We start from the raw sequence: 24,964 nt of genomic DNA, 5'->3' as shown, positions 1-24,964 counted from the left end.
CCCATCCAGGGAGGGCTTTGGGGGTGCAGTTTCATTATGCACTTTTCTTATAAGGGGCAAAAGTCCTTCATAAAGATGTTTAAGCCATAAACCACAACATTTTGGTCTCGGACATGGGCCAGAGAATGAAATGTTTCCTGCCCCACTCCCCAAGTCCTGACTGTGTACACAGGGAGGGCAAATCTGCAGGTGAGGAGGGATCTCTGAAGTGGTCAGAGGCCCAGTGGTCAGGGGCCCTTCCCCTAATCCTGTGGCCTCTGCCATGCTGATGCACAGATGGAGCAAGCACACTGTTGTGCCCACGACTGAGGCTGGTAAAGGTGCTGGGGCAATTCACAGCCAGCTTGTAGCACGCCTGTGAGCAGAGCCAAGACCTTTGTTTCAAGCAGATCTACAGAGAAATCTGGGAGAGGCCAGCAAGGCTCAGGCAGCTAGAATTTCACTGGAAAATACATTGCATCCCATGAGCTCCTCTCTGCCTCCCCCCACCAAGGGCTGCACTGAAAACAACAAATTTTAAGCTTTTCTGGGCTTAAAAGATTACACTGTGATTAGTGTGGTGGTGAGAGCAAGAGAAGCCCTCACTGCTGTTGGACCAGAGTCTTTCGTGGGGCCTGTGAGGCTGCTGGGGGAGAAGGGGACACAGCAGAGGCTTCCTGCAAATGGAACTGTAATTTTTTGAATGGATGAGCCAGCTGAACTGTTTCATGTGTTTTTCAAGAATGTTTCATGTGCTCTTCAGGGATGCTTCAGAGAAAGGAAGTGTCTTGGTCAGCTCCAGGGCTGTGTTTTTTCCTTCATTAACCATTTTTACCAGCACCTCCTCTGATTTCTTGGGTCATGGGGGGCATGGATGGAGACAGGATGTGGCCCCATGAGTGTGAATGAATGTGTGTGTAAACAGCTGAGTGGGAGAGGGTGTCCACATTGTAGGAAAAGTCTTAGGGCTATAGAACACAGTAAACAGAAGCCTTATTTAATGGTTAAGATTTACATTAACTTCTCCCCACTGTCAGACATATAAGGTGGCTGATGCTCTGCTGTGACACCTCCCCCAAGGGAATGGGTGTCACATCAGGCTGACACACAGGACAGAAGAAGAATATGTGCAGTTACATGGGTCAGGACACAACAGACAGGTCTGTGATGGGGATTTCTTATGTAACACATCTCTGCAGAGGGAGCAAGGGCTGCACACAGGAGACATGCTGCACAAGATCTGATACCTCTTTTACAGCCAGCATCAGAAACTTTCAGATGGCTATTTACCTTGGTGCTGAGCAGTAAAGGCAATGAAGAAAGTTGTTTGATAGCTTAAAAATGAACTTTGCTCTCTGTTGCAGGAGTCTGGCAGACCAAGATCAGCAGCCGTGAAAAGAGACACTTAAGGAAGGAAAGGCTGAAACAAAAAGGTAAATGTACAGGCTCAATTTACACACCTGATCTGGCTGGGCTGCTTACCCCTCCCCACAGCCCAGTGTCTGTTTGCTCTGTTCATCATTTGGCAGCAAAATTCAGGCACTTACTGAGGCTATTTACTTAAGAAAAAACAGCTTTGGGAGCTTTTATTTGGAGCTTGCCTTTTACTCCATGCTCTCATTAAAACACACAGCAGAGCACACAGCATTACCCACAGGACTTGGAAAGCAGATGTCTCTTAGATGGTAGATCTGCTGAAGGCTTGGTGTCATGTGGGCTTGTTGTTTTTGCATGGCTTGACAGAAGTTTTCTGATATGGAAAACTGGATGGAATTCGGATATTGGATGTTTAAAAACACAAATAATTTTCTCAGTTCCAAACAGGTCCTTTAGTCCAGGATTGCCCAGACTAAAGAACTGTAAAAGGAATATATTCTTATCCTAATGAGATAAAATGACACAACACTTGGTGCTTATTCCACCTTTTTTTTTCTGGGGATTTCAGGGTGTCTGCTGTACACTTATGCCTATACACATGTCTGCAAATCATGTTATATGTAATAACCACTATATGAAAGCAGATCATGGAATTAAGACATTTGGAAATATTTTCATTATCTGTGATAAAATGATCAAAATAACTTTAGGTTTATAATATTAGAGTAATTTAGAAGCTAAGATAGGAGTTTGGATATTGGAGGGATGTAACTGGATTAGGAGATGTAGCTGGATATATGTGTGAGTTAGTGCACTGTCTGCAATAAGGCTCTTAAAGTGCTCTCAGGTGCTCTATTGAAATTGAAGGGTAAGGGAACAGGAAATTTCAATAGAAAAATATGCAGACACCTTGGGACCACTTTATCTATCATTTGGGTTATATACAGTTAAATATAAAGAGTTTAGATTTTTAACTCGAGGTTTATCAAGGGTCTTTAGAGGCTGGAGGTGCTGAGGTCTCCACTTTCTCTCCAGCAAAGTGAATGGGTCCACATTTCTTTCTTCATGTAAGTTGATCTCTTGTCATCAGTGGTGCCAGCTCCATCTGCAGAACCCCACAGGGATTAACCCTAAGGTCGTTCAGGTGTTAAGGGCTTTGCTGACCCAGGAAAGGGAGCTCAGTTCACCAAGTCTCATTTGAAGCACAAAATAGCAAAATTCTGAAGGCTGGAGTCATGAAACTCTTGAGGAGTCCTTTGGAACAAAAATGTTGGAGATAACTGTCATTTTTTAAAATATTCATATTCCTGCACTGATTTCTCTAGCAGCCTTGAACTACCAACATCCAAGAAGTTTGCTTTCTTGTTTCTTGGAGGTCCAGCTGTTCTCTTTTTCTCCCTTCACTGCTCTGGGCCCCCAGCAGGACTCTGAAGGCTTTGAGCCTCCCCTCCAGGGAGGGATGCCCAAGGCCACCGAGGCGCCGTCATTCTCACATTGGCCTTCCTGTTCTCCACTTCAGTGTCCCATCCCAGGAGCTGTGTTTCACTGCCACCATGTCTGTAAATAATTTCAACTGGAGAGAGTCTGATGGGTTTAGATCAGGCTTTGTTCTGTTTTCTCTCTTGAACAAACTCTTCCTTGTAAGTAAAAATAACGATGATCCTGTGGTAATGTTTGCTCCCGAGAAGACCCCAGCAGAGCATCTCTGGGTAGCTCAGCGGCTGAGCCAGCCTTTGACTGGGATGAGAAGAGAGCAGTGTGGCCGCTCACAGAGGACACTGGTGGTGGTGGAAAAGGTGCTTTCTTTGCCAAGGCAGAGTGTGGGACCGTGCTGAAGGGCTCAGGAGCTCTACGGGAAGAATTGGCAACCTCCAGGTCAGAAGATGATGTTTTCTCCAATGTAGGTGAGTGTTGACCTTCCAGTATTGCTGAGGTGAAGCTTCGCAAATTGCTGTGTCCTTGCTGCAGCCTCACTGACATTCATCCTGCACACACAGTGTTGTCCACCCTCCTAGGACCCTTTATTTCCCAGCAATGTGAAAAGAGGGGTCCTTGTGGCAGGAATCCCTTGTGTTGTAGACTACCTGCTGGGTGCAAGTTGTTTTCTACACACAGGTACTATTTGTGTCTTTTACAACCAAAGCCTTGCCTTCTGAGGATGCTCACACATGGTCAGAGTTAAGCTGCAGGGTATATCCATGTATTTCAAAAAAGGAAAAGGCAGGATATTCCTAAACTGAAAGCATTTGATTTTGACTACATTCTCAGTGATTAGTGAGCATGGTGGGTGAACTGAAAGGTATATAAGGCCACATGATGACTCACCTTCAGCAGCAGTAATCCAGTACTCTGATGATTCAGAAAATGCTCTTAGGTTGCCCTCATGTGAGTTGCCTTCTCTGCTAGAGTCCTTTTCTTGCCAAGTTCAGGGTTGTTGGGGGAGGACATTAGCACCATTTTTACTCTAATGCTTTCAAAAGGCCAAATTCCAATACATGATGAGAACTTTGCCAGCAGTGCAGAAAGGGGGCAGCAGTTCAGATGAGTGAGGAGTCCAGAGAAGTGCCATGCTGGTGTGACATGCATGTTGAAAGTCTGAGAAGATGAACGTGGTGATGGGGCTGGACTCTCCCTGTCCATAAAGGTGATTTCTCCTTGCTGGATGCTTGTCCAGCAACAGCAGTGGATGTAGGCTTGGAATGAAGAGAACATGGAAGGGCTGTAATGAGCTTGGGAGCATGAAGTGGAAACAGTGAACATGACATCAGATTTTGGGTTACTGTTTGTTTGCATTTTAAATTCAGGAACATGGGATATTGCCGATGTAAAATCCTGCCCTGTGACCTTTGGGACATTGTCAGATCTCTCCAGGGATTTAGGTGAGTGGCCTCTTGTTGTACTTCTGTCTGAATTCTTCTATCACTTTCCTGGCTGCTTGACTGAAAAGAGCTCTCATTGATCACACATGGGTCTTCTCCCCTGGAGCCACGTCTCATTAGTCACTCTCCCTTGCAGAGCTTGCTTGCATCTGCAATCCAGCACACCAGTGTTTTAGGGAGCAACATTAGAACCTTTTATTGAGTGCTTTCCAAACTCATGTACTCATCTTGGAACAAATATTAAAAAATACTGCCTCCCCTGCAGATTCTTTCTGTTAGGTTGACTCACACAGAAGGTTTCTGTTGTGCTCTGATAACCAGCAAATTCAGAGAATTCCAGAGCGAGGGAGGGAGTGAATGTGCAGCTTGGAAAGGCTGTGTTAGAGGCAGCCTAGCCAGCAGCTTCTCATCCAGCACAGTGAGGGATTTCTTGCTTGAGCCTCTCCATGCATGGCCTTGAGAAAGATGGAGCATCTCCTCATTTTGCATTGAGTTAAGCCTCATTTTTGGCTTTCACTTTGCATCTCTGCACCTGTCAGTCTTCACTGATTGACTGCACACACCCCTGATTCATACATTCCCTGCCTCCCAGAAACTCACTTTGATTGAAAGTTTAGCTGGATGATGAATGCAAAGTCTGGTCCTGAATCTATTAGAGATGCTAAAGACAAGCATAGATATATATAGATATCTGTGCACAAAACAGTGTGTGTGATGTTAGCCAGATTGATGATATCAGCTTCTAAAGCCAGATAAGGCAATTAATATAACTAACACATGCCATATTTAACCATCTGTTTTCCAATACTTTGTCAGTGGATTCTAGCAGTTCCTAATGTATAAGTACTCAACAAGGAGAAATATTTTTAAACATCTGCATTTATGCACCAAAAAACCAAACTGATACACAACTGCATAAACCTCAGAGTTTATTAGGTGAAAGGAAGAAAGGAAAAAAGCCCCAGTTTATAAAAGATGTGAAGAATACTCTGGTCTTTTATGTACAGGCCTTAGAAAGGGGCTAAGGGGAGTCATTCAGGGACGCGTGTGAATCTTACTGGTTGCTTTAGTTACTGAAATCATCAAAGCATCTTCTTCCTCCAGCAGCTCTCTCACCTGTGCTCTTTCATGGAGCAATTAATTTGGCAATTATGGATTTCTGTTAGCTTGAGCAGAAGCCTTCTCACTGAAGATGGTGGGAGTTGGAGCTGGATACTCTGGATGTGGCTTTTGTTCTGCAGGAACTACAGCTCCCTCCTTGGGTCCCCAGCAGAGATATGCCAGAAGTTTACTTTTCTGAATGCTGTTAGTGTAGCCACTCCTGAGTGAGTTGTTTTTAATAACTTATGCATATAGTGTCCTCGTCCAGCCTTTGTTAATAAATCCACAGTGATGAGATTAATGTGTGGCTTAAATTACATAACATGCAGGCATCATGACATAGCAAGCAGACAGAGGCATGATTAATTGGTTTTAATAATGTGAATATACCTATGTGATTATCTTTTAGGTTTGGGATTTGGGATTTTTTTGGTTTAATTTTTTAATGAAGATGCTTTCCTGTGTGCAGATAATGTGAAGAGTAAATCATCTGAGGACAGTCCTTCCAGATGCTGTTGGCATGGCAGCTCGACTTTCCTCCCAGTAGATGATGCATGGCAGGGGCAGGGTACGTCTCTCTGCCCTTCTTCTGTAGACAGACAAGTGCACCAATGCAGGAACTCTCTTCAGTCCATTCCCTAAACCTCAGACATCAGGGTCCACTTCCCATGTGGCTCATTTGCTGCTCAGGGAGAAATCCCATGTGGGTCTGGTTTTGAGCAGGTGCCCAGAGCTGCTGTGAGTCAGTCAGGGCAGCGGTTGTCCAGGTGAAACCTTTAAGAAAGGCAAGAAAGCGCATTATAGTTACGTTTTCCCTCTGAAGAAAAACAAATAATGTGGTGGGTAGTGTCTGTTTTGGTATGTACACACTGGTGCAAAGTGTAACTAGAGCTGCTGGGCAGCAGCAGCATCAGCTGTAGGGGGCTGTCTGCAGGCTCTGCAGCAGTGCCCTGCTATCAGCTGTGGGCAGATAAGCACAGGAACAGGGCAAGCACAGGGTGATCCCTCCCCACACCCTGCAGAGAGCGGGTCAGGGACTTCCTGAGCCAGAGGCAGCAGGATGGGCTCTGTGTTTCGAAAAGCCCCATGTGTTAGCAGTCAACTCGGATTACTGAATTTGTGAAACGAGTTCAAAGCTGTGTTTGGGTTTCATAACTGAAGCATTGTGTTTCCCTCCCTCCCTCCTATGGTTGCGTGGGAAGGTGGAGCTGAGTGGCCTTTTCCAGGCAGCTGCAGCCTGGGCTCAGTGGGGTGGCTGGGGGAGAGCCATGGGAGGACAGGGTGCTTTTCAAGCTCAGTGTACCTTTGCCAAAACTTTAAATTTCCTTGGAAATGCCCTGAACCCAGATGCAGAATATAACTCCAGTGCATTGTGGCAGTCAGGATTTCAGTCTTTTTATGAGTGGTAATGGATGTTTTTTTAGTTTTAAAAGAAAGACAAGCATGGGTCGTGAGTGGCTGGAATAATTTGGCATGAACAGTGTGGGTATTAGATGACCTTTTCACTTGACCTTTTGGTCAGGATCGAGTGAAGTATTTATATATATATATATATATATATATATATATACCCCTGTTGTTGGGAAGCCTTTCCCTGCTCTTGCAGGAATGATGGCTGATGAGCTGAGCAAACCTCTTTGTGCTCTAGCTGCTCTGATTGCTTAACTGCAGGAGAACCCAGAGGGGTGGAATGCATTAAGGAGAAAAGATTGTGGTTGTCTTCCTTCTCTGCCCAGCGGTAACTGAAGCTCTGCAGCAGAGGCACCATTTTGGATGTGATTTTATAAATAACACAGTTTGCTTTAAAAAGAATAAAAACAAAACCCCCAGCCCTGAGCCTTCCCTTCCCTTGGTGCTGTGTTTCTTCACCCCTGCGTTGCTGCAAAGGGTGCCTGGCCCTTTCCAACTTTGGAGCCCCGTCGCGCCCACGCGGGATGGAGGGAGGCAGTGTGGGCAGCTCTTCAGCAGCGTTCCCGTGCACTACATTTAGCACATGTCAGACTTGGCACACTCTGGGCTTGATCTACACTTGCACAGCCAAGCAGAGCTCTGCTTTTGGAGTTCCATATCTGTCTGAGAGGGGAAGGATAGGAGCAAATTCTGGAGCTTGCTTCTGCAAATATCAGAACAGAAGTGTTTGTAGGATTCAGTCCGTCTTACAGCTTGCTTTTCTGTTCTGGTATTCTTTTTCCTTTGACTCATCAGCCTTGCTCTCGATGCAGGGGAGGGGTGCGTCAGGAACATGTATTCCCTGAATTTAGATGAGGTAATGGTTGGCATGAAGTTTGGCGCTGCAAGCAAAATGAGCTCTTAGACAGTTAAACACGGCCTGTTAGCTCTTGCAGGCTTGGGAACTAAAAAAAAAAGCCATTCATAGCCTAAATATGACCTGGGGTCATTTCATCAAATCCAGGGCAGTACATGTAATGAGTCTCTTTGTTCTGTGCTGGGCTGGTACAGCCAAAGGAGATGCATGCTGGACTCCTGCCTCTGGCCTGGCTGGTGGAGCTGCCTTGGCCTGCTCCCTGCTCCACATCGGGTTATCTTTTTGTGAAGTACCAGCAATAATAACACCCTCACTCACAAAAGGCTTGAGATTTAAGTGTTGGCACAACTGAAAGCATATATACACAGAGGGAGACAGGGAGTTAGTGGCAAAGGGAACTAGGCAGTCACTTTTGGAATATTTAAAAGACTCTCAATCAGGCTGGTTTCCAAACAACACACTCCTGTGTTGACATTCATTAATGAGACACGCTTGCGGGTGGTTAATTCTCAATTATTGTCATATCTGGAGTCCTGTGTCCATTTCTGGGCTCCCCAGTACAAGACAGTCAGGGATATACTGGAGAAGGTCCAGCCATGCCTGTGTATGAGCACCTCATGGGGTCATGGCCTGGAGAGTGGGGAACAGGCAGATGGGTAAGAGGTGAATTTCCACTTATCCATAAGTGAAAACTTTTTTTTTATGGGGAAAGTGGTCAGGCAACAGAACAGTTTGCCCAGAGAGGTTGCAGACTTTCCACCTTTCAAACTATTCAAAACTTTGCTGCATTCCTGAGAAACCTGCTATAGTTGAGCCCTGTGAGAGACATGAGGTGGGACTAGACAATTTCCAGAGGCCACTTCCGACCTCATTGGTTCTGAAATTCTCATTCTGTCATCAGTCATTGTCTCTGCATATTCAAACAATTAGTCCTTAGCAATCTAAGCCTTTGTTAGCTGGGGGCATTCAGTGTCTTGGAGTTGAAGCCACATGGTCAGCACTGATGGCTGCTGTCCCAGCAGTCCCACCAGCAGGGTGAGGTGGCCAGGACTCTTCCATGAGGGCCCCAAAGTGGAAAGCTTTGCCCGTCATATTTTTCCCCTACTCATCATTAGTGTTTGCATACTTTTCATTCCTGTCACAAAGAGAAAGAAAGGGGCCTGAACCTCTTCTGGTCCTGACATAATTAACTTCATTTTTGAGCCCAGTAAGTGCTCTGCTTTCACCAGGTGCCTTTTTTGTTCCTGTTCTGCAGAGTTGTTCTCTGTCTGGGAAGCTTTACTTGCATGTGCTTCCTAATACTCCCTTTGTGTACCTATGGCACACATCTGCCACTGCCCCTGTGGTGACATTTATGTGCTTGAGCTTTGCTGTCCCACAGAATGCATTGCAAGCTGTGGCTGGTTCTGCTGTTATAAAACATGTAACCCACACAGTGTGGCCAGCTGGGCTGTTTTAGAGCACTTGTGTCTGGTTCCAAGGCAAGGGAATACTAATTTTATCCCACGCATCTGCTTCCAAGTGCAGCAGACCTGTGCTTTGGCAACAGCGCAGTGCAACCTCAGAAAATCCACATTCTGCTTTGCAAATGCAACAGCTCATGACCACAAGAGTCACTTTTTATCTGTGTCTTGGCATCCTCCTAATGAATCCCTCTCGATTGCCAAAGCAAAATTTCCCCATAACCTTAAGAAAAGTTCGATGTCTCCTGATCCTCTATGTCTCCTGACTGCCAACCTTCCTTCTGTTCCAGAGTTACAATCAATTGTAATTCCTTTGTTTTATGGGAATCAGTAGCTTTTTTCCACTAAAAGAAGTCTTCAGTCTGACAGAAAAGAAGTCTTCAATTTGATATTTTGGCTCTACTGTATTATGCTGAAGGAAGGTGCCAAATAAGGGATTCTTCCACTCAGCTATTGATCTGTAACACAGAAATTCAAGCTTTAGACTGGAAATTATCTACCCATTTTAACTGAATGTATTACTGAGGCTACAAGTGATGTCTTGGCAAGGATTTGCTTAGGACTGTGTTTCTAACACAGTAAACTGCCCTTTGCAAAGGGATGGGTTTTTTACCGCAGCCACAGAAAAGCTCAGTGCCATGGACAATATGCAGCCTACTGAAGGGTTTGCCCTGCCAGATGAGCCTCCCTTAAGTTTCTGCTGCCCATATTTTGTGACAGCATGCAAGAGAGGTGCTGGTAGATTAGAATCCGAATGTACAACTCCAGATTAGAAAATTTTGAATCCCCGCCTTGGTGACACAGACTGTTTTGCCGCAGTACTTTCCAGTTTCATTTTCCAGGCCAGATAATTAGGTTCAGCCTGTACAGTACTGCACTCCACCCTCTCTATCAGCAGGCACCGAGAAGTTGCTGACTGTCCCCTTTGAGCAGATCCTGCTGCTTGGGGCCCTGTTTTCCTGCTCCCCAACACCCCCCAGGGCGCAGCCATCCGCTCCCTGTCCTCTCCTTGTTACACAGGGAGAGACTGGAGACCAAGGGCATTCAGGCAGTTGGTGCTGGGATGGACTTTCTGCCTGCAGAGGTGCTGGCAGCCTCCCTGGTTTCTGAAGACGCCTTCAGTGTTGTGCCTTTCAGGATCTAAATGTGTTTTCATTGCATGGGGTGTGTGGAAATCACCTTGGCCTTGAAATGCACTCTGCAAATTTGCTGCCAACAGAAAAGTACAGCTTTGTCTGGGCGGAGTTTGCTGGAGGACTGGGGTGGGTTGCAAGCAAGAACTGAAATGGAAAATGACATTTAACATCATTGCTTTTGTAAAAATGAACAGCAGGAATTGCCAAGACGTTGGCCTGTGTTGGTGCTGAGAGAGATATCACCTCTGTCAGGGCTAAACCCACATGGGGAGCAGGAGGACATGCAGGGCACATTTCTTTTAGTGTTTATGCTCACAGGCATTAATGATCAGTTTTAGCCTGTTGGAGAATTGATGACCCAAGGAGAATCAGATTTAAAAATACTAGAGAGTATTCAAAGTTTAAGGACACTGTGGGAGATGTCACTGAAGGGAAATATGCTACACAACAGAAGAGATTTTAAGTCAGAGCTTTGGGATAAGTACATTTAATCAGAGCTTTGGGATAAGTACATTTAATCCGATTTCCCCATCAAATCCAGCAAATTGTAGAGAATCTTATATTGCCCTTAATTTTAGCCTGAGTTGATTTTAAACACCCCTGGGACACATACTTTGGGACAAGTAATTCTGAGATGAGGCAGTCACTGCTGTCTGGCAAAGTTTCATGCCCACATGTGACAAGGGTGAAGCATTAATGTAAGCCCATTGCAGGCAATTTGCCATCAAAACTATTTTCATGTTTAGAAGCATATACATAAATGCACTTTTTGAGATATCAGAAATTAAAAAGGTGAAAACAACAGTTGTGGCTTTCCATGTGTTAAGTTATGGTCTGTTTTGCTTGCATGTTGCACAAGAACATCTATGAGCAGAGCTGCTGCCTTGCAGCTCAGGAGGGCTGAATTCTATTTTGGACTGGAATTTTATGAGGGAATGCATTCAAAATTAGTTGTTCCTTTCCCCTTTGAAGAAGGAAAGAGATATTGTCTATATAGAGGGCATGGATTTTAAACTGAGAAGCTTGAATAATGTTTATAATCATGTTTATAACATTTGGCAGCAAACTGGTCAGAGCAACTTTTTGGAAACAGTTTTCTTTTATCATTCCCAGCATGCTTTTGGTTTTGGCCCTGCTTCAAGTAGAAGTCTTTCCATCCCGCTTGGGAATTTTTTTTTAAGAGAAGTAATCAGCTAGGAGTTATTATTATATGTTTTCAAACTTATATTGTGTTTTTAAAGTCATTCTTCCTGTTGGGATAAGACTTAAGATTGTTACATTCAAATTGATAAAAAAAAATAATCAAGTAGTCCTTTCAACATCTTATGCTGATTTATCTGCTTTTTGGCACCTCATTCAGTTTGGGTGAAGGAATTAAACTGGTCTGTTTTGCCTCCTTGACTGAGGATAGTTTGCCAGTGCTTTGTGGAGAGGCAGCTGAGGGCTTGCAGCCAGATTTTCAAAGGTACCAGATGCTGAAAGATAGAGAAACCTAAACGATTTTGAAAAGTTTTTTGCCCAGTTCCCATGAAATTATCAGAATTGACGCAGGGGAAGTGTTCTCTATTTCATGCCTGTTTAGAGTTGTATATTAAAGAGGTTTGGAAATCAGTGCTGGGATGGTGCTTTTCTGGCTTACATTCAAGAAAAGAAAATAGAAAAGGAAGACGAAGTTGAGAATGTAGTTGGTTCTGTTTTTTGTAAGAAAGAAAACACCAAAGAGAGCAATAATGAATGCACAAATCCTTTGTTAATATTACTCTTCCATATGAATAATTGCCCAGAGGATGGTGTGTTGCAGTGAATGGAAGAGCCTGCTGTGTCTGCCAGTGTTTCTGGATATGCCTCAATCCTTCTCCATAAAATTAAAAGGAAATATTTGACAAGCCACTCTATTAGTTTTGTAAAGCTTGTTTTCTTGAAAAACAAGCTTTACAAAACTAGAAGGGCTTTTGGTTTTGTATGTGCTTTTCTGCCTTTCTTTAATTTTTCTCCTGTCCTGCAGAGTGCTGTCACGAATTGTGAATTGGCAGTCAATGTATATGTCTTAATTAATTTTTAAAATAAATTTGGAAATGTTTTAACACATTTAAGACATGAATACATGCACATCCAAATATCACATGAGCAAGCAAGAAGATATTTTTTGCAGCATTTGTGCTGCTCATGTGAGGCTGGGAAGTAGTATGGATTTGAACATAATTCATTCATATGCTTGCCCTAATAGGTGACCCTTCCATGATTGACCTGGACTCCGACTGGAAGGCTCCCACGGAGGAGTGGGGAAACTGGACTGGAGATGAGGAGCATCAGACAAGCGATGAGAAGAAGGTGAGGCAGTGCTCTGGATGGCCAAGGGAGACTTGGTCCAATGGGATCAGTCTCATCCACACTGAGGTCTCCTGGAGCCAGGCTCCTTTGGTTGTGGGGGCTTTCTCATGCTGGGAGGAAATGCTTGGCATGGTCCCTGCCTCACTTGTCTGAGATAGCTGGAGCTGGGGAACACGCTTGCAGGAGGCATGAGATGGGCTGGGGGGAGCTGGTTGGTTCTGGGAGTTCATCATCCCCCTGTGGTGACTGCCCTAAGCAGCAAGCCTTGGGTGTTTGCACCCTACTGCTGCTGACCTTCTCAAATGCCCAGGCCTTAAAAGAGGTGTGGAGCCCAGAACTGGCACAACCTTCACAGCATCTCAGGCAGCCAGGACATATTTATTTAAGTTTGCTGATAAGAAGGTTTGGTGACAGTGATACAGTGGTATCTTGGGTGGAGATGTAGAAGCAGAGGTCCTGCTGTTTAAATGCTTTCTAGAAGCCCAGAGAAATGTTCCTTTCAGACAGCATGGGAAGAGCAGGCTGAGCTTTTTGCAAAGATACGTGTTAAGCTGAGGTGTGCACCCTATCCAGAGAGACAGCCCCTTGTACACTGTCAACACATACTCCTGGAGGTAATCAGTTTTCCTGAAAAAAAAACAACCCAGAATTAGCTGTCCCACAACTCCTCTTACAAAATCTCTGATGATTGCAGGATTTGCCAAAAGGCAAAGCAGGCATTCGTTTCTGTCTTTCTGGACCTGAAAGCAAAACACAACGGAAGAAGAAGAAGATGGAAGTGAAGGAAGCAAAGGGTGGAGCTGGACTAAGGCATGTGAGTATTTTGTATTCCAAGAGTAGTGTTTGGTTTTCCATTAGCAGAGCAGGATTCTTCTCTGTTAGGATGACCTAAGGGAGACTTTTCTTCCTCTCTGTCTTCTGGCTTTCTCTTCTCTTTTCTCCCTGTCTTCCCATAAAAAGCAGTTATGAGCAGAGGGAACAGTGGAGTTTTGCAACATGGTATTCCCTAACATATTTTCAAAACACTTTGAATTTGCAGTACAGAATGTTGTGCACTAAACTTGGAATGCATCTGCCTAAACATTTTTTCATCCATGATTAAAACCACATGCACTCCAAATTTAGTGTACAATTGGCCTGTGTTTCATCTGTAGCTGAAGGTCACCCAGAGATATCAACAGTAATGAAAAGGTGGTTCCCAAAAGTCAGTGAAGATAAAACAAGGCCATTGTTATACCACAAAAAAGCTTATTGAGAGAAAAATGTCTCAGAGTGTAACAGAGAAAGGCTGTGGAGAATGTCAGTTCATTTGGGATGGGAAGTGCCAGGAACGGAGTGTTGACTGGCTTTTGGTCCAGTGCTTGCCTGTGACTGGTGTTCAGTGAAATGAGAAATTGTGGGGGAAATGCCCGAAATGTCCAAATTGTATTTCATTCACTTGTCACAGAATGTGTTTTGGACATGTACGGCTGCTTTTTTTTTTTTAATCGTCTTCCCCTCACACCCCCTGTGGTCTCTCATGATCCTTGAGATGATTTTGCTGCCAGATCTCCTGCTGCTCCCATTTTAAGGGAAAGGTTTTAACTGCCTGACTGACCACAGTCCACATAATCATCAGGACATCCCAGAGTTCCCAGAGTGCTGCCATACCTTTTTATATCCTTTTTGGACATAAAAAATGAAATTACTTATGAAGCCAGATCCACATAGTTGCTCATCCCACTCTGTGTGCTACCTGCAGTGTTTCTGTGGACTATAGTCACTTAGCAGTCACTGGGCACATGTTATTCTTCAGTGTCACTACACAATGACAGTACTTTCATCTCAGTATTTCTTGCTGCTCTTCTGATCACTGGAAGAAGCAAGGGGAAAAATAACACTGAAAGACAATTTCAACACTTTAATCCCCTCTAAAACAAATAAATAAGAGGTAGGTAGATAACATGGCAAACTATTCTAATCATATAAAAATCAATTTGTCCTGAAGTTTCTTTAAATGCCCCACAATAATGACATTTTCTCTCATATTTTGTACTTGCATATGCTTCGTTTAACTCATATGCTTAGTGAAGCATATTGTTTCAATTAAGCCCCAGCAAGGTTTGCAAACAAGAATGGAAGACGGCCCCAGGGACTTGATATCTACAAGAGATAGCAGTGATGCAGTCAGTGCTTCCTTCGAAAAATCCTTGGACATTGTTAATAATTCACCCAATAATGGTAAGTGATTGTTTTTGCACATCTGATGAATTTTCAGAATAATGTGTAATCTAAGAAGTATTCACAAATGTATTTTTAAGTGAATATGTGAAATGCTTCTCCTTTAGCTGCATATTTTAATTCTTTGAGAGGCTCTGTATTACTCAGAGGCTATTCTGACAAATACTTGTTGCTGTTTTTCTCAGAGTTACTGAGCAAAAAAAAAGCTACTATTGCATTTAGTGACTGTAATTTTTGCACAGCTCTTTTCAACATGAAACAGAAGCAAATATGAATGAGTCAGAGCCCACTTAAAAACACTGAGTCCTCCCCATGATTTTGAATTACCCTAGAAAGTAGGTGGCCCTTGTAAAACACACCTAAAAACCTTTAAATCCTCTTCATCAGGCAAAAAGCCAACAGTTCTCAGAGATGCAATTGCATGTGGAAGGTTTGTGCATTGTCCCTGTTGTTTGTATGGCAGGTGTACCTGGAAAAAAGGAGAGGAGGAAGAGGAAGAAAATGAAGAAAGAGACTTGAGGGAGCTGTGTAGCTGCCAGAGTGCCAACCTGATGGGGCAGACATGCCAATGAGCTGCAAGGATTCTGCTTTCTGCGATGCCGCTGAGCCCCAGGCAAAGAGAGGCTCTGGGAGACCTCCCAGCGAGAGAAAGAGAAGAGGAGCAGTGAGCCAGAGAGCGTGAGTGTGTGAGAGAGGAGAGAGGGAGCAGGCTGTGCACAGGAGGTGGTTTTGAAACAGAGTTCATTGCAAGCTGCTGCCCTTGATCAAAAGCTGTTGAATGGGGTTTGACTGGTTGCATTAAGTCCTTTCAGTTTTTTGCTGTCACGTTGTTTGTCAACTTGTAGTGTTCTATGCCATTGTAGAAATAGTGGGGCTGTACCTGACTGTGATTGTACTTTGGTCCCATGGAGGATCCCCCAGCTAGTCTGGTCTCCCCTGGCATTTCTGCAGAAGTGCTCATCGACAGGCTAGTAATGTACAGAAGGAAGCACTGTTCAGAAACAAAGGGAGAATAACATGGATCATTCTCCAACTTCCTAACTCTTTTAAATCCTTGGTGGCTGCTATTTGTCAGACTTTTGCCTCTTACCTTGCCATATTTATACTTTTTACCCCACATCAGACTAGTTTGCTCCTCACAGAACATTTCTAAAGGAGGTTTTTAACTTGTTTGGAAAGATGGTCTAAACCCATTTTTTCCCCTGGATTTCATGGTGGGCTAAAGTTTAAAGTCTGTATGTCCAAAGCATGTTGCATTTGTACTTATAGTAGGCTGAGGTAACTTTTAAAAATAATTTTTCTTAATCTGATGTTTGGAAGTTTTTTATCATTTTGTCACTTGAATATTCTAATATAAACTAAATTTGTGAATGAAGTTTTTAAGTCAGTTTAGTATTTATTGAAGGGTGTGTATTTCTCCTTGTCAGAGGGCTCATAGTATGGAGGAGAATGTGTTACAATAGAATACTATGGTTTATAAGCAATGCTGAACTGACACCACTAAAAGCAGAAGCCCTTTATCCCCAGAGGAGCTGCAGCTTTGGTGGTAGCTGGGGGGTCTTCTGTAGCTGGTAGACAGTCCAGAGACTGTGCCTGACCCATCCCAGAAGTGCTGCCTCAAAGGATGAGATCGTTTTTCTCAAATCTCCATCTGCATTTGACTCTGTGCCTTTGGAGATGGTGGGGGACAGTTACTAATGCATGTTAAATGTGTGCACATTTGTAGGCTTTGGGCTGATGCTGTGAAACTCTTCACTAGGACAGTGAATAACCAGGGATGTCCGTGGCTTTACACTGCCACAGCTGCACTCCTGTTTGCATCATGGAGCCAGAGGAGAGCTGTGCTTCTGCCATTGCATCCCTGATCCCCAATCCCAGCTTGTCTAAGCTTTACTTGCAGCTCAACACTTTTCCCTGATGGCCTTCATCTGTTGCATAGCTGTCAGATTGGCTGTACCCTTCAAAGAAGCAATTAACTGCAGCAATGTATTTGTGTTTAGAGTTTAGCTACTATATGTTGAAGCTACTATATGTTGAATCACTCTTGTGCTGTGATTTTTGGGGTAGTTAGCTGTACTGTGTGCCCTAAAATTTAGCACAGTAGGGTTGTTTCAGAAGGCAAGGGAGGGGTAATCTTAACTTATGCCAGTTAACAGCCCACTGTCTAGGATCTGCACATCTTGGTGTTTGTGTCTCAGTGTAGGCGAAATATTGGCAGTTCATGAATGGACTGAACAGACCAAAGAGCTTTTATGGGGAAAGTAACTGGTTTGGAATAGATGCATAACAAGAAAATACACGGCCTTGCTGGAGGAACAGGTACAGCAAGTTCAAGGATTTAGAAGATGTAGTAATGAGTATGTGGGTAATGAACAAAGTTCTGCTATCTCTGAAGCCAATGGAAAACATTCATTGGCCTCATTGGGGCCAGGATGTTGCCCATGGCCTTTGCTTAGCATTGAAGCACTGTCATCTAAAAAAGAAAGAAAGAAAAAAAAGAGATAAAGAGAAGCTCTTGATGGACTACAGATTTCTTCTGCTTTTTTTTCCTCTATATCTGCTTGTAAACGTTTTGATGTCTTTGTAATTATGCTTTATTTCAACATTTTTCAGTATTTAAAATGCCACTGTTTTTGTAATAAAACATTAAAACTTTTGTCCAAAGCCCAACACTCATGAGGTATTTTATTTTTGTATGTGTTTGAGTAAGAGCACGTGTTTTTTGCTAGAACCATTCAATTTTCAAGCTTTTTTGAGGTACTATAATTTTTTTAAGAGATTTCCTTCCTCTTCAATGTTTAGGAAATCCTAGTGACACTCTGTTGTTGTTGGGATGAAATAACAATCCAGACTTATAATGCTGACAAGCTGACTGAGGTGCTGATGACAAGCAGCACAAATGATATTACTGTTTTTGTGTGAAATTCTTCAGTACCCCTCTTCCTGACTTCAGTGGTGTCTGAAGGTTGCATTTTCCTTCTGACTTCACTGTTTCACCCCTGGGAACTCATCACAGTAATAGAGAGATGGGCTCAATAGTTTACAGCAGCACATTATTTAATATCACTCTCTAATGTAGGCAAAAAAGAATACACTTCTACAGCTAAATGTTCTTGATCATAGGCTTTCCTAAATAATTGAAAAGCACCTTTCAGGGTAAATTAGGTAGCAATGTACAGCATGGCTGTGTGATTAATCTCTTTTGTCAGCAGTTAGGAAAGGGTATGTTGGTTGTTGCTTGTTTGATATGGCTGTGGCAGTGCCTGGAGTCTTCCTGTACCACGTCCTCCAGCAGTGCTGCTGCACAGGCTCCCAGGGATGCAGAGTGAGAGAACTGAATTTACAAAAACAACCAAATCAGATCACAAAGCTCTAAGCAACTCTGTCAACTTCCATTCTTTCACTTCCCATTTGTCAGAGGCTGAAAAACCATCATACAGCTTAATAAATGGTCTCTGCAGTTGCTTTGAAAATCAGACAAGCTTTGAGTTCCTGAAGAAACTCCCCTTCATCACCACATGTTCAGGTGAATCCCTGGTTTCTGTGCTTTTAGGACAGAGGTTGTGCAGATCATCAGCCTGCTCTGCTGCTCCTGGCTTCAGGAGGCTTAACTGGGTGTGCTGGATGTGTGCATTCTCCCAGTCTCTGATCTTTGCTAGCTGGAGACTATTGAAAATCTTCAGACAGAAGATTCAACATCCCCCCAACATGCTGAAGCACTGCTTGAGCTATTACTGAATGTTATTCCTTAGAAGAGTAAATAGAGAGTAGCTCTCTCTGGTCATTCAATAACTCAGTGTAGTCTAATTGCCAGTTCATGGGTCAGGTCCAGCTGGCACTCCCTGCATTTTCCCTCAGCAATTCATTAGCTGCTTGAGGGGCACTTGCCTTAGGAACAGCCAAAAGCTCTCCACATGCCTGCAAATGGCCTAGCAGCTGGAAATCGAGCCTCTGGTGCAGCCACAGTGTGGGATGTGGGATGAAGTGTGGCTGGCAAACATCTATGATCTCGTTAAGGGCAAGCAATTAATTGTTGCAGCAGCAGCTGTAAATGATGAAATGCATGGCTTTAAGTTTACACTTTCTCTTAAACTCAGTCTGCTCTATTTTTCTAATGATGCTCTTTCTTGTGGGCAGCTCTTGAAGGGGGAAGATTGGCTATATCCCTAATAAAAGAGCCATGTCCAGATGCGATAAATCCATAGGCATTAAGATGTGGCTGATTATGTAACTGACAAGCTCCTGACCTACAAAGTTGTGTTTACTTGCAGGCAGACAGCAGGATGCAGATGTAGAGGCCGAAGTTTCACACTCAAACCATGGTGTAACACTGCCAGGGTAAAGACAGGCAACCATAGAGAGGAATTTGGCCTGCTGTTCCATAATTATCCATAACTGTAATTGCCTATAATTATCAAGGTCCCACCCAATGTGGAGATCGGTGGCACAGCCAACATGTGCACAAGCTGACTAGCAGGTAGACATGCTAATTGCCTGGCAGGAAATAATTTCTTTACTATGCGTACAATATGGGCTACTCTGTAGTGCTGAGTATTTTCTAAGGGTAGCTGGATGTTGTGAGAGAGGGTTTTTAAGTCATGGGCCATAAAAATCAGATATAGGAAACCTTGTCCTTCTTTGATTGTACTGAATGAGACCAAGGCCCAGAGATCTTTTCAAGGTAAAATGAACTTTCTAGCATGTGCCATCCCTGACATTCAGCCCTGCAGGTGCTCTTGCAAAGGAAAGATCCTCCCATACTGACAGAACAGACACTGTAATGCATTGATCTCAGAAACGACTCTGTGTCTTCTGGGGAAAAGGCCACTGTAAAATTGACCCCTGTGTCATCCCACCAAGGGAATATCGGAAATTTGGCAAACACTATTTTCTATCAAACTTTGATTCTCTTTGTACGCACGATTTTCCTTTGGTGGTGGTTCTGTGCAGCACACCTCGCAGGGACTCGCGCTAAACGGCTTCATCGAGCTCGTCTGGCAGCACCAGTCTCCTGCCACAGTGTTCGTCCTGGACACCTGCTGGCCTGTGTCATCCCGCCAAGAGAATAGCAGAAATTTGGCAAACACTGTTTTCTCTCAGATTTTGATTCTTTTTGTACATACAATTTTCCTTTCGTGGTGGTTCTGTGTAAACAGCTTCATCGAGTTCTTCTGGCAGCACCAGTCTCCTGCCTCAGTGTTCCTCCTGGACACCTGCTGGTGTCCCCAGCTGCAAAGCCAGGCAAGGAGCACACGTGTGAAGAAGTCACAGCCATGAGGGGGTGACTCCCTGCTTCCCTGAGGAGGCAGTGTTCAGGTGCTCAGGCTCCTCCTGCTCACCCTGCCAGGATTCATGGAGGGGCAAGTCCAGGCTGAGGCTGGAAGGGGGAGGCTGCCAGTGAGTACAGGAGATTTTCCATTTCCAGTGCTCACTGTTGTTCACATGAAAGCACTGAGATATTGCAAGTACCATTTTAGATCATGTTATTTTTAGATATTTTCATAGCTCCTCAACTGTGTGGAGGTTGCTATAAATGAAACACAGCTCTTTTAGTTTTGAATATTTTGATTCTCTAAATGAAGAATTTTTATTCAGTGTTTAAGATTTTTTAAGAAAATCTGAGCATACAGTGAGTAACCCATAAACAGCCCTGGGTTTGGAGAAACTTTATATCATGCTGTCATATTTTAGCTTATTTTCTAACCCTGACTTTCTGACCCATCTGTTATGAGTTTAAAAGGTTTGGAACTGAGTTAAACTGACTCATACTGGTAAAAGATAATTCATATTGTTAACGCAACCAACTAGAACAAATAGTACAGAAGCTTGGAACATTACATTAGGAATCCCAAAATGAAGTTGATTAATTCGGTAAACAAGAGTAAAATTCAATAATCACAAAACTCACTGTGATACATTCTTATTACTTTCTAGTCCTTTTTACAAGAAACCACTGATCTTCCAAATTAGGCTGTTTTCCTACAAAATTCATCTTGGAGAAAAAGTTGGTAAAATTTGTTAATGCTGACTTCAGGATATCTGTGATTTCACTGTATGAGTCACCAACAGGAAAGCTTCTCCCTGACTAATTTATATGAAGGTTTTTTTCCTCTCATTGATATGTTAATGCATTGCTTTTACTCTAGTACATTCTTCTCCTTTTTTAAGGAAGCAAAAAGTCAATCCATACTTTCAGCCTGGGTATTTTTCACACCTTCTGCACCAGTTCTATAGATTTTTCTAAATTCTGCTAAAGGGATACAGTATACTTTATATTGCAGTTTCTATGTAAAGATACTGTTTTCTCTGTGATGTGGAAAAACTTTCTTTTTTTTTTTTTGTCTAAAAATGTTTGTTCCGCATGGAAAATAACCGAATCTGAGAGCTAACTAAAAATTTCTCTCTTTTTTTCTTGGGTTTTTTTTTGTGTTTGGTTTTTTTTTTTGTTTTTGTTTGTTTGTTTTTGTTTTGTTTTTAGTTTTAGAATGCAGAGTAGCAGGCACATGCATAAGGTTATAAGAAAAAAAAATTTAAAATAGCAGTAGCTTGTTCCTGCCCTCATACTCAAGTGCCCTCCACTTGGGATGGAGGAGCTCCAACATGTCCTGCACTGCACCTTTTATCTCCTGGCAAAGAAGCCAATGGACAAGATGTTCCTCTAACTTTGACTGACCTGTAGTGGTGTTGGTCAGCTCAGTCCATCTCACTGTGCCTCTGTTTCTCAGCCCCCATCAGGACAATATTTTCACTCTATAGTGATATGAACTCTGCCTGACATTGCATATGATTATCAGTTCAGAGTCTGTAGATTTCCATTCACACAACACAGCAAATGCTGAAGCAGAACAGCACCTTGTTTTTCAAAATATTGCCATCCTGGCTATAGTTCAGTGTGTGGTTACAGCATTCAACCACCATCTTCTAGCCAAGGACAGGCATAAGAACAGCACAAGAGAGAAAATACGGTATTACAAAAATTAGCAGAAAACAGTCTTAGTGCTGCATTGTTTTGACATCTTGCAAGTGCAGGACTTGAAATTTTGGAAGAAGTTGAAGCCTGGTCTCTCATTTACCTGATCCTAGCTGTTTTGCTGTCACCTTATTAAAATCTGATTATCCAAAACTAATTTGTGTTTGGTAAAACATTGTCAGGCTCTCTCAAGACAGAAGTGCAAATCTCCTGTCTAGACATGGGCTTTGAAATCCCGACTAGTTTGGCTAATGAGGAACACCTCGATATCAAACCCTCCCTACCTGCTGAGAGGGAAGGAGTTAAAACGTCGTGCTGGTAAAGGAATCCCAAGCATTCTTTTGCAGCTGCTTCTGACTTGCAGATCCGTGTATGGCTTCCTGCTCTTACTGCTGTGGATGCTTTGGTCCTGCATGGCATGGGGTGCATGTGAGGAAGTTTTACCACTAGTACTCGCTGATTCTCTGAGAGTTTGCTCGGTCTGTCATGACTGTAAGCTGAGCCCAGAGTTTTTAATACATTTAGCCTCAGAAATCCTCTTTGAACTAGCAAAAAGGAGAGAATTAAGGCTCAGCGAGAAGGAAGTCTCTTGCCTGAGGTCATCTGGGCCGCTTGTGGCAAGGAAGAACTGGAATCTTTCACAGAGGGTAGGACTAAAATCATTACCCTATCACCTCTTCCCTTAAGTGCAAGAAACAATGCCATCATTCTCTTTAAATCGTTCTTTTCCTTTTTTTTTTTTTTTAGGGAGGAGAAAGTGGAGAGGGTTTTTTTATGCAAATTCAATAGTTGCACATCAGCTTTTCCTGCTGTGGAAAGCTTCTTTGTGATGTTAAATGAGATTCACATTATTCTTCCCAGTATCTTTGTTGCTGAGTATAACAAGCAGCGTTTGCAGAGTATAACAAGCAGTGAAGCTCAAGGGAATCACATCAATTTTTATTCTGAGTCTGGCTGACAAAGATATGAACACTTAATTAAGATTTCTTTCATCTCATGAAAATAGCCCTGACAATCTGAGCCTGAGGAGAGCTTGATCTTAGCGAAGGCAGTGTCCAACTGCAAGCTCTTAGCTGGAACACTTGCCCTCACAAATCGCTTGAAGTGGGAGTGGGATCTAAAGGTTTCCAAGTGGATGTCCAAACTTGAGGGAGGGGCTCCTCCTTTAATTTCTGGCTCATTCTAATCCTGTGAAGTCCTGCTTCACACAGGGACAGACCAACAGGAAGGAGAATCTCTCAGCTCCGCAGAACAATGCAATCAATTCAGGCATGCATGCAGCAGGAATGGTTGGCTTAGGCTTCCCAAAGTGCCATCTGTGAGAAAAACGATTTTTTAAATGACTGATTACAACAAAATGCACATTCTTTTTTCCATTTTTTTTTACATGGACACGTGTATATTGATTAAAATTAGTCCCTTCTTGCTACATTAAATCAGAGTGTTGATAATTATGCATTTGTGCACAGGGCTGAGAACATCATAGCACTAAAGAAACAAACAGTAGTTTGTAAGAGGATCATTACAGCCATCTTAGCAGCACTTACAACATGTTTATTCAAAAATGAAATATGCCCTAAGGAAGAAAAACACCAACTATGGAACTCTGGGGATTTAAAATAAAAAGGTCACTTTTAAAGCCCTTAAGTAAATAATTTCAAACAACTCAGCAACAGCTTACATTAAAAACAGACTAGGCAGCTAAAGCAATAAAATGTGTTAATTGTACAATCTGGAATGTATCAAAAGGACAACCACTGTCACCCCCATTACCTTCTCATTGTTCAAAGTGAAAAAACTCAATACTGACACACATCTTGGTGTATATAGGCACAGGAAATATTTATGGTTCTGTGTCTCAGACTGTGCACTGCCAAGAAAGAAATACTTGCAGCTGCAAGCAGAAGGTTAAATAAACTTTGTGCACTTCTGCATCATCAGGTCTCCAGAAACTATCAGGTCAGGGGAAGTTTATAGGTCGTGCTCCATGTGGGAACAGGAGACTGTGTGTCTAAGTGATGGTGAAACTTATCACATACACAGATGAACACAGCACTTGGATTTACACACATTATTTCTACGTAACACACTCAAAAGTGCAGCACCCACTCGTTTCAGTGGAACTAATGAAGCGTTTCCATTACCCACTCACCAACACAGATGAACACAGCACTTGGATTTACACACATTATTTCTACGTAACACACTCAAAAGTGCAGCACCCACTCGTTTCAGTGGAACTAATGAAGCGTTTCCATTACCCACTCACCAACAGGGGCTTGAGTAGGACTTGGGGTCACCAACAAAGTAAAGCTCGTCTGCGGACTAAATTTCACCTCTTCTGTTTTCCCTCTAATGACATATCCTCTTAGCATGTAACACAGTCTTAATATAATTTTTTAAAATTCCTTTAATCCAAGGAATTAAAAGAACAGCAAAACGGTTCATGTGAGCTAAACCTTCAGCAGCAAAATTCAGCGAAAGCCGGGGGATGTTGGCAGTACCTCAAAGCAGACCTCTGCATGCTCTCCCCAGATGTCATGGCTTAATAATGGTACTTCCCAGTTCAGGACCCCCACTGAGACCTTCCCGAGCCACGCACTGCTCTCTCACTCCCCCTTCCCCTCATCTTTGCCGCTGCGTTGGGATGGAGTTGAGAATTAGAGGCACAACAACATAGTGGGAAAATCAAAGAGATAAGAAACCTGTCCCTGCTCGCAATACACAATACCAGTCGGCTCCCTCCTCCACGTTTTCTCCATAGGAAAAAACCCCTTTTCGCCTGCTCCTGGCAATGATCAATGACGTGAGCTGGGACAGAATAACCTCCACATATGAGCCATGCTCCCTCTTGGCACCTGCAAAAGTTAACATTGCCCCAGCTAGAATCAGGACATCAGGAGACATTACTTACTCATTACTATATTAGAATTAAGGGCTGTGCATAATCACAAAGTCAATTAGGTTGGAAAAGACCTGTGAGATCATCGAATCCAAACCATGACCTAACACCATGTCAAACAGGCCATGGCACTAAGTGCCACGTCCAGCCTTTCTTTAAACTCCTCCAGGAACACTGACTTCTGTTCCAACATCTAATCACCCTTTCAGTGAAGAAATTCCTCCTGATGTCCAGTCTAAACCTCCCTGCCGCAGCTTGAGGCCGTGTCCTCTAACGCTGTTCCCAGCTGCCTGGTAAGGGGCAGAACAGGCCGATCCCCCCTGGCTACAGCCTCCTTTCA

General features: G+C 43.3%; 1 protein-coding gene across 1 annotated transcript in view; it reads left to right on the top strand.

Annotated features, from left to right (window-relative positions):
• The window catches only part of LOC135445136 (protein LYRIC-like), a 49,119-nt gene extending 31,702 nt beyond the window's left edge, over positions 1 to 17,417 (top strand). Inside the window, exons 7-14 of the mRNA XM_064707172.1 lie at positions 1,344 to 1,412; positions 3,045 to 3,260; positions 4,161 to 4,235; positions 5,806 to 5,904; positions 12,429 to 12,532; positions 13,227 to 13,346; positions 14,623 to 14,752; positions 15,216 to 17,417. Of these exons, the coding sequence (XP_064563242.1) occupies positions 1,344 to 1,412; positions 3,045 to 3,260; positions 4,161 to 4,235; positions 5,806 to 5,904; positions 12,429 to 12,532; positions 13,227 to 13,346; positions 14,623 to 14,752; positions 15,216 to 15,271 (869 nt within the window). The 3' untranslated portion in view covers positions 15,272 to 17,417. The remainder of the gene's footprint in view (positions 1 to 1,343; positions 1,413 to 3,044; positions 3,261 to 4,160; positions 4,236 to 5,805; positions 5,905 to 12,428; positions 12,533 to 13,226; positions 13,347 to 14,622; positions 14,753 to 15,215) is intronic.
• The last annotated feature ends 7,547 nt before the right edge of the window (positions 17,418 to 24,964 follow it).

The sequence above is a fragment of the Zonotrichia leucophrys genome, chromosome 3 (assembly GCF_028769735.1).
Source record: "Zonotrichia leucophrys gambelii isolate GWCS_2022_RI chromosome 3, RI_Zleu_2.0, whole genome shotgun sequence".
Classification (NCBI taxonomy): domain Eukaryota; kingdom Metazoa; phylum Chordata; class Aves; order Passeriformes; family Passerellidae; genus Zonotrichia; species Zonotrichia leucophrys.
This window is presented reverse-complemented; position numbering and strand designations above follow the sequence as displayed.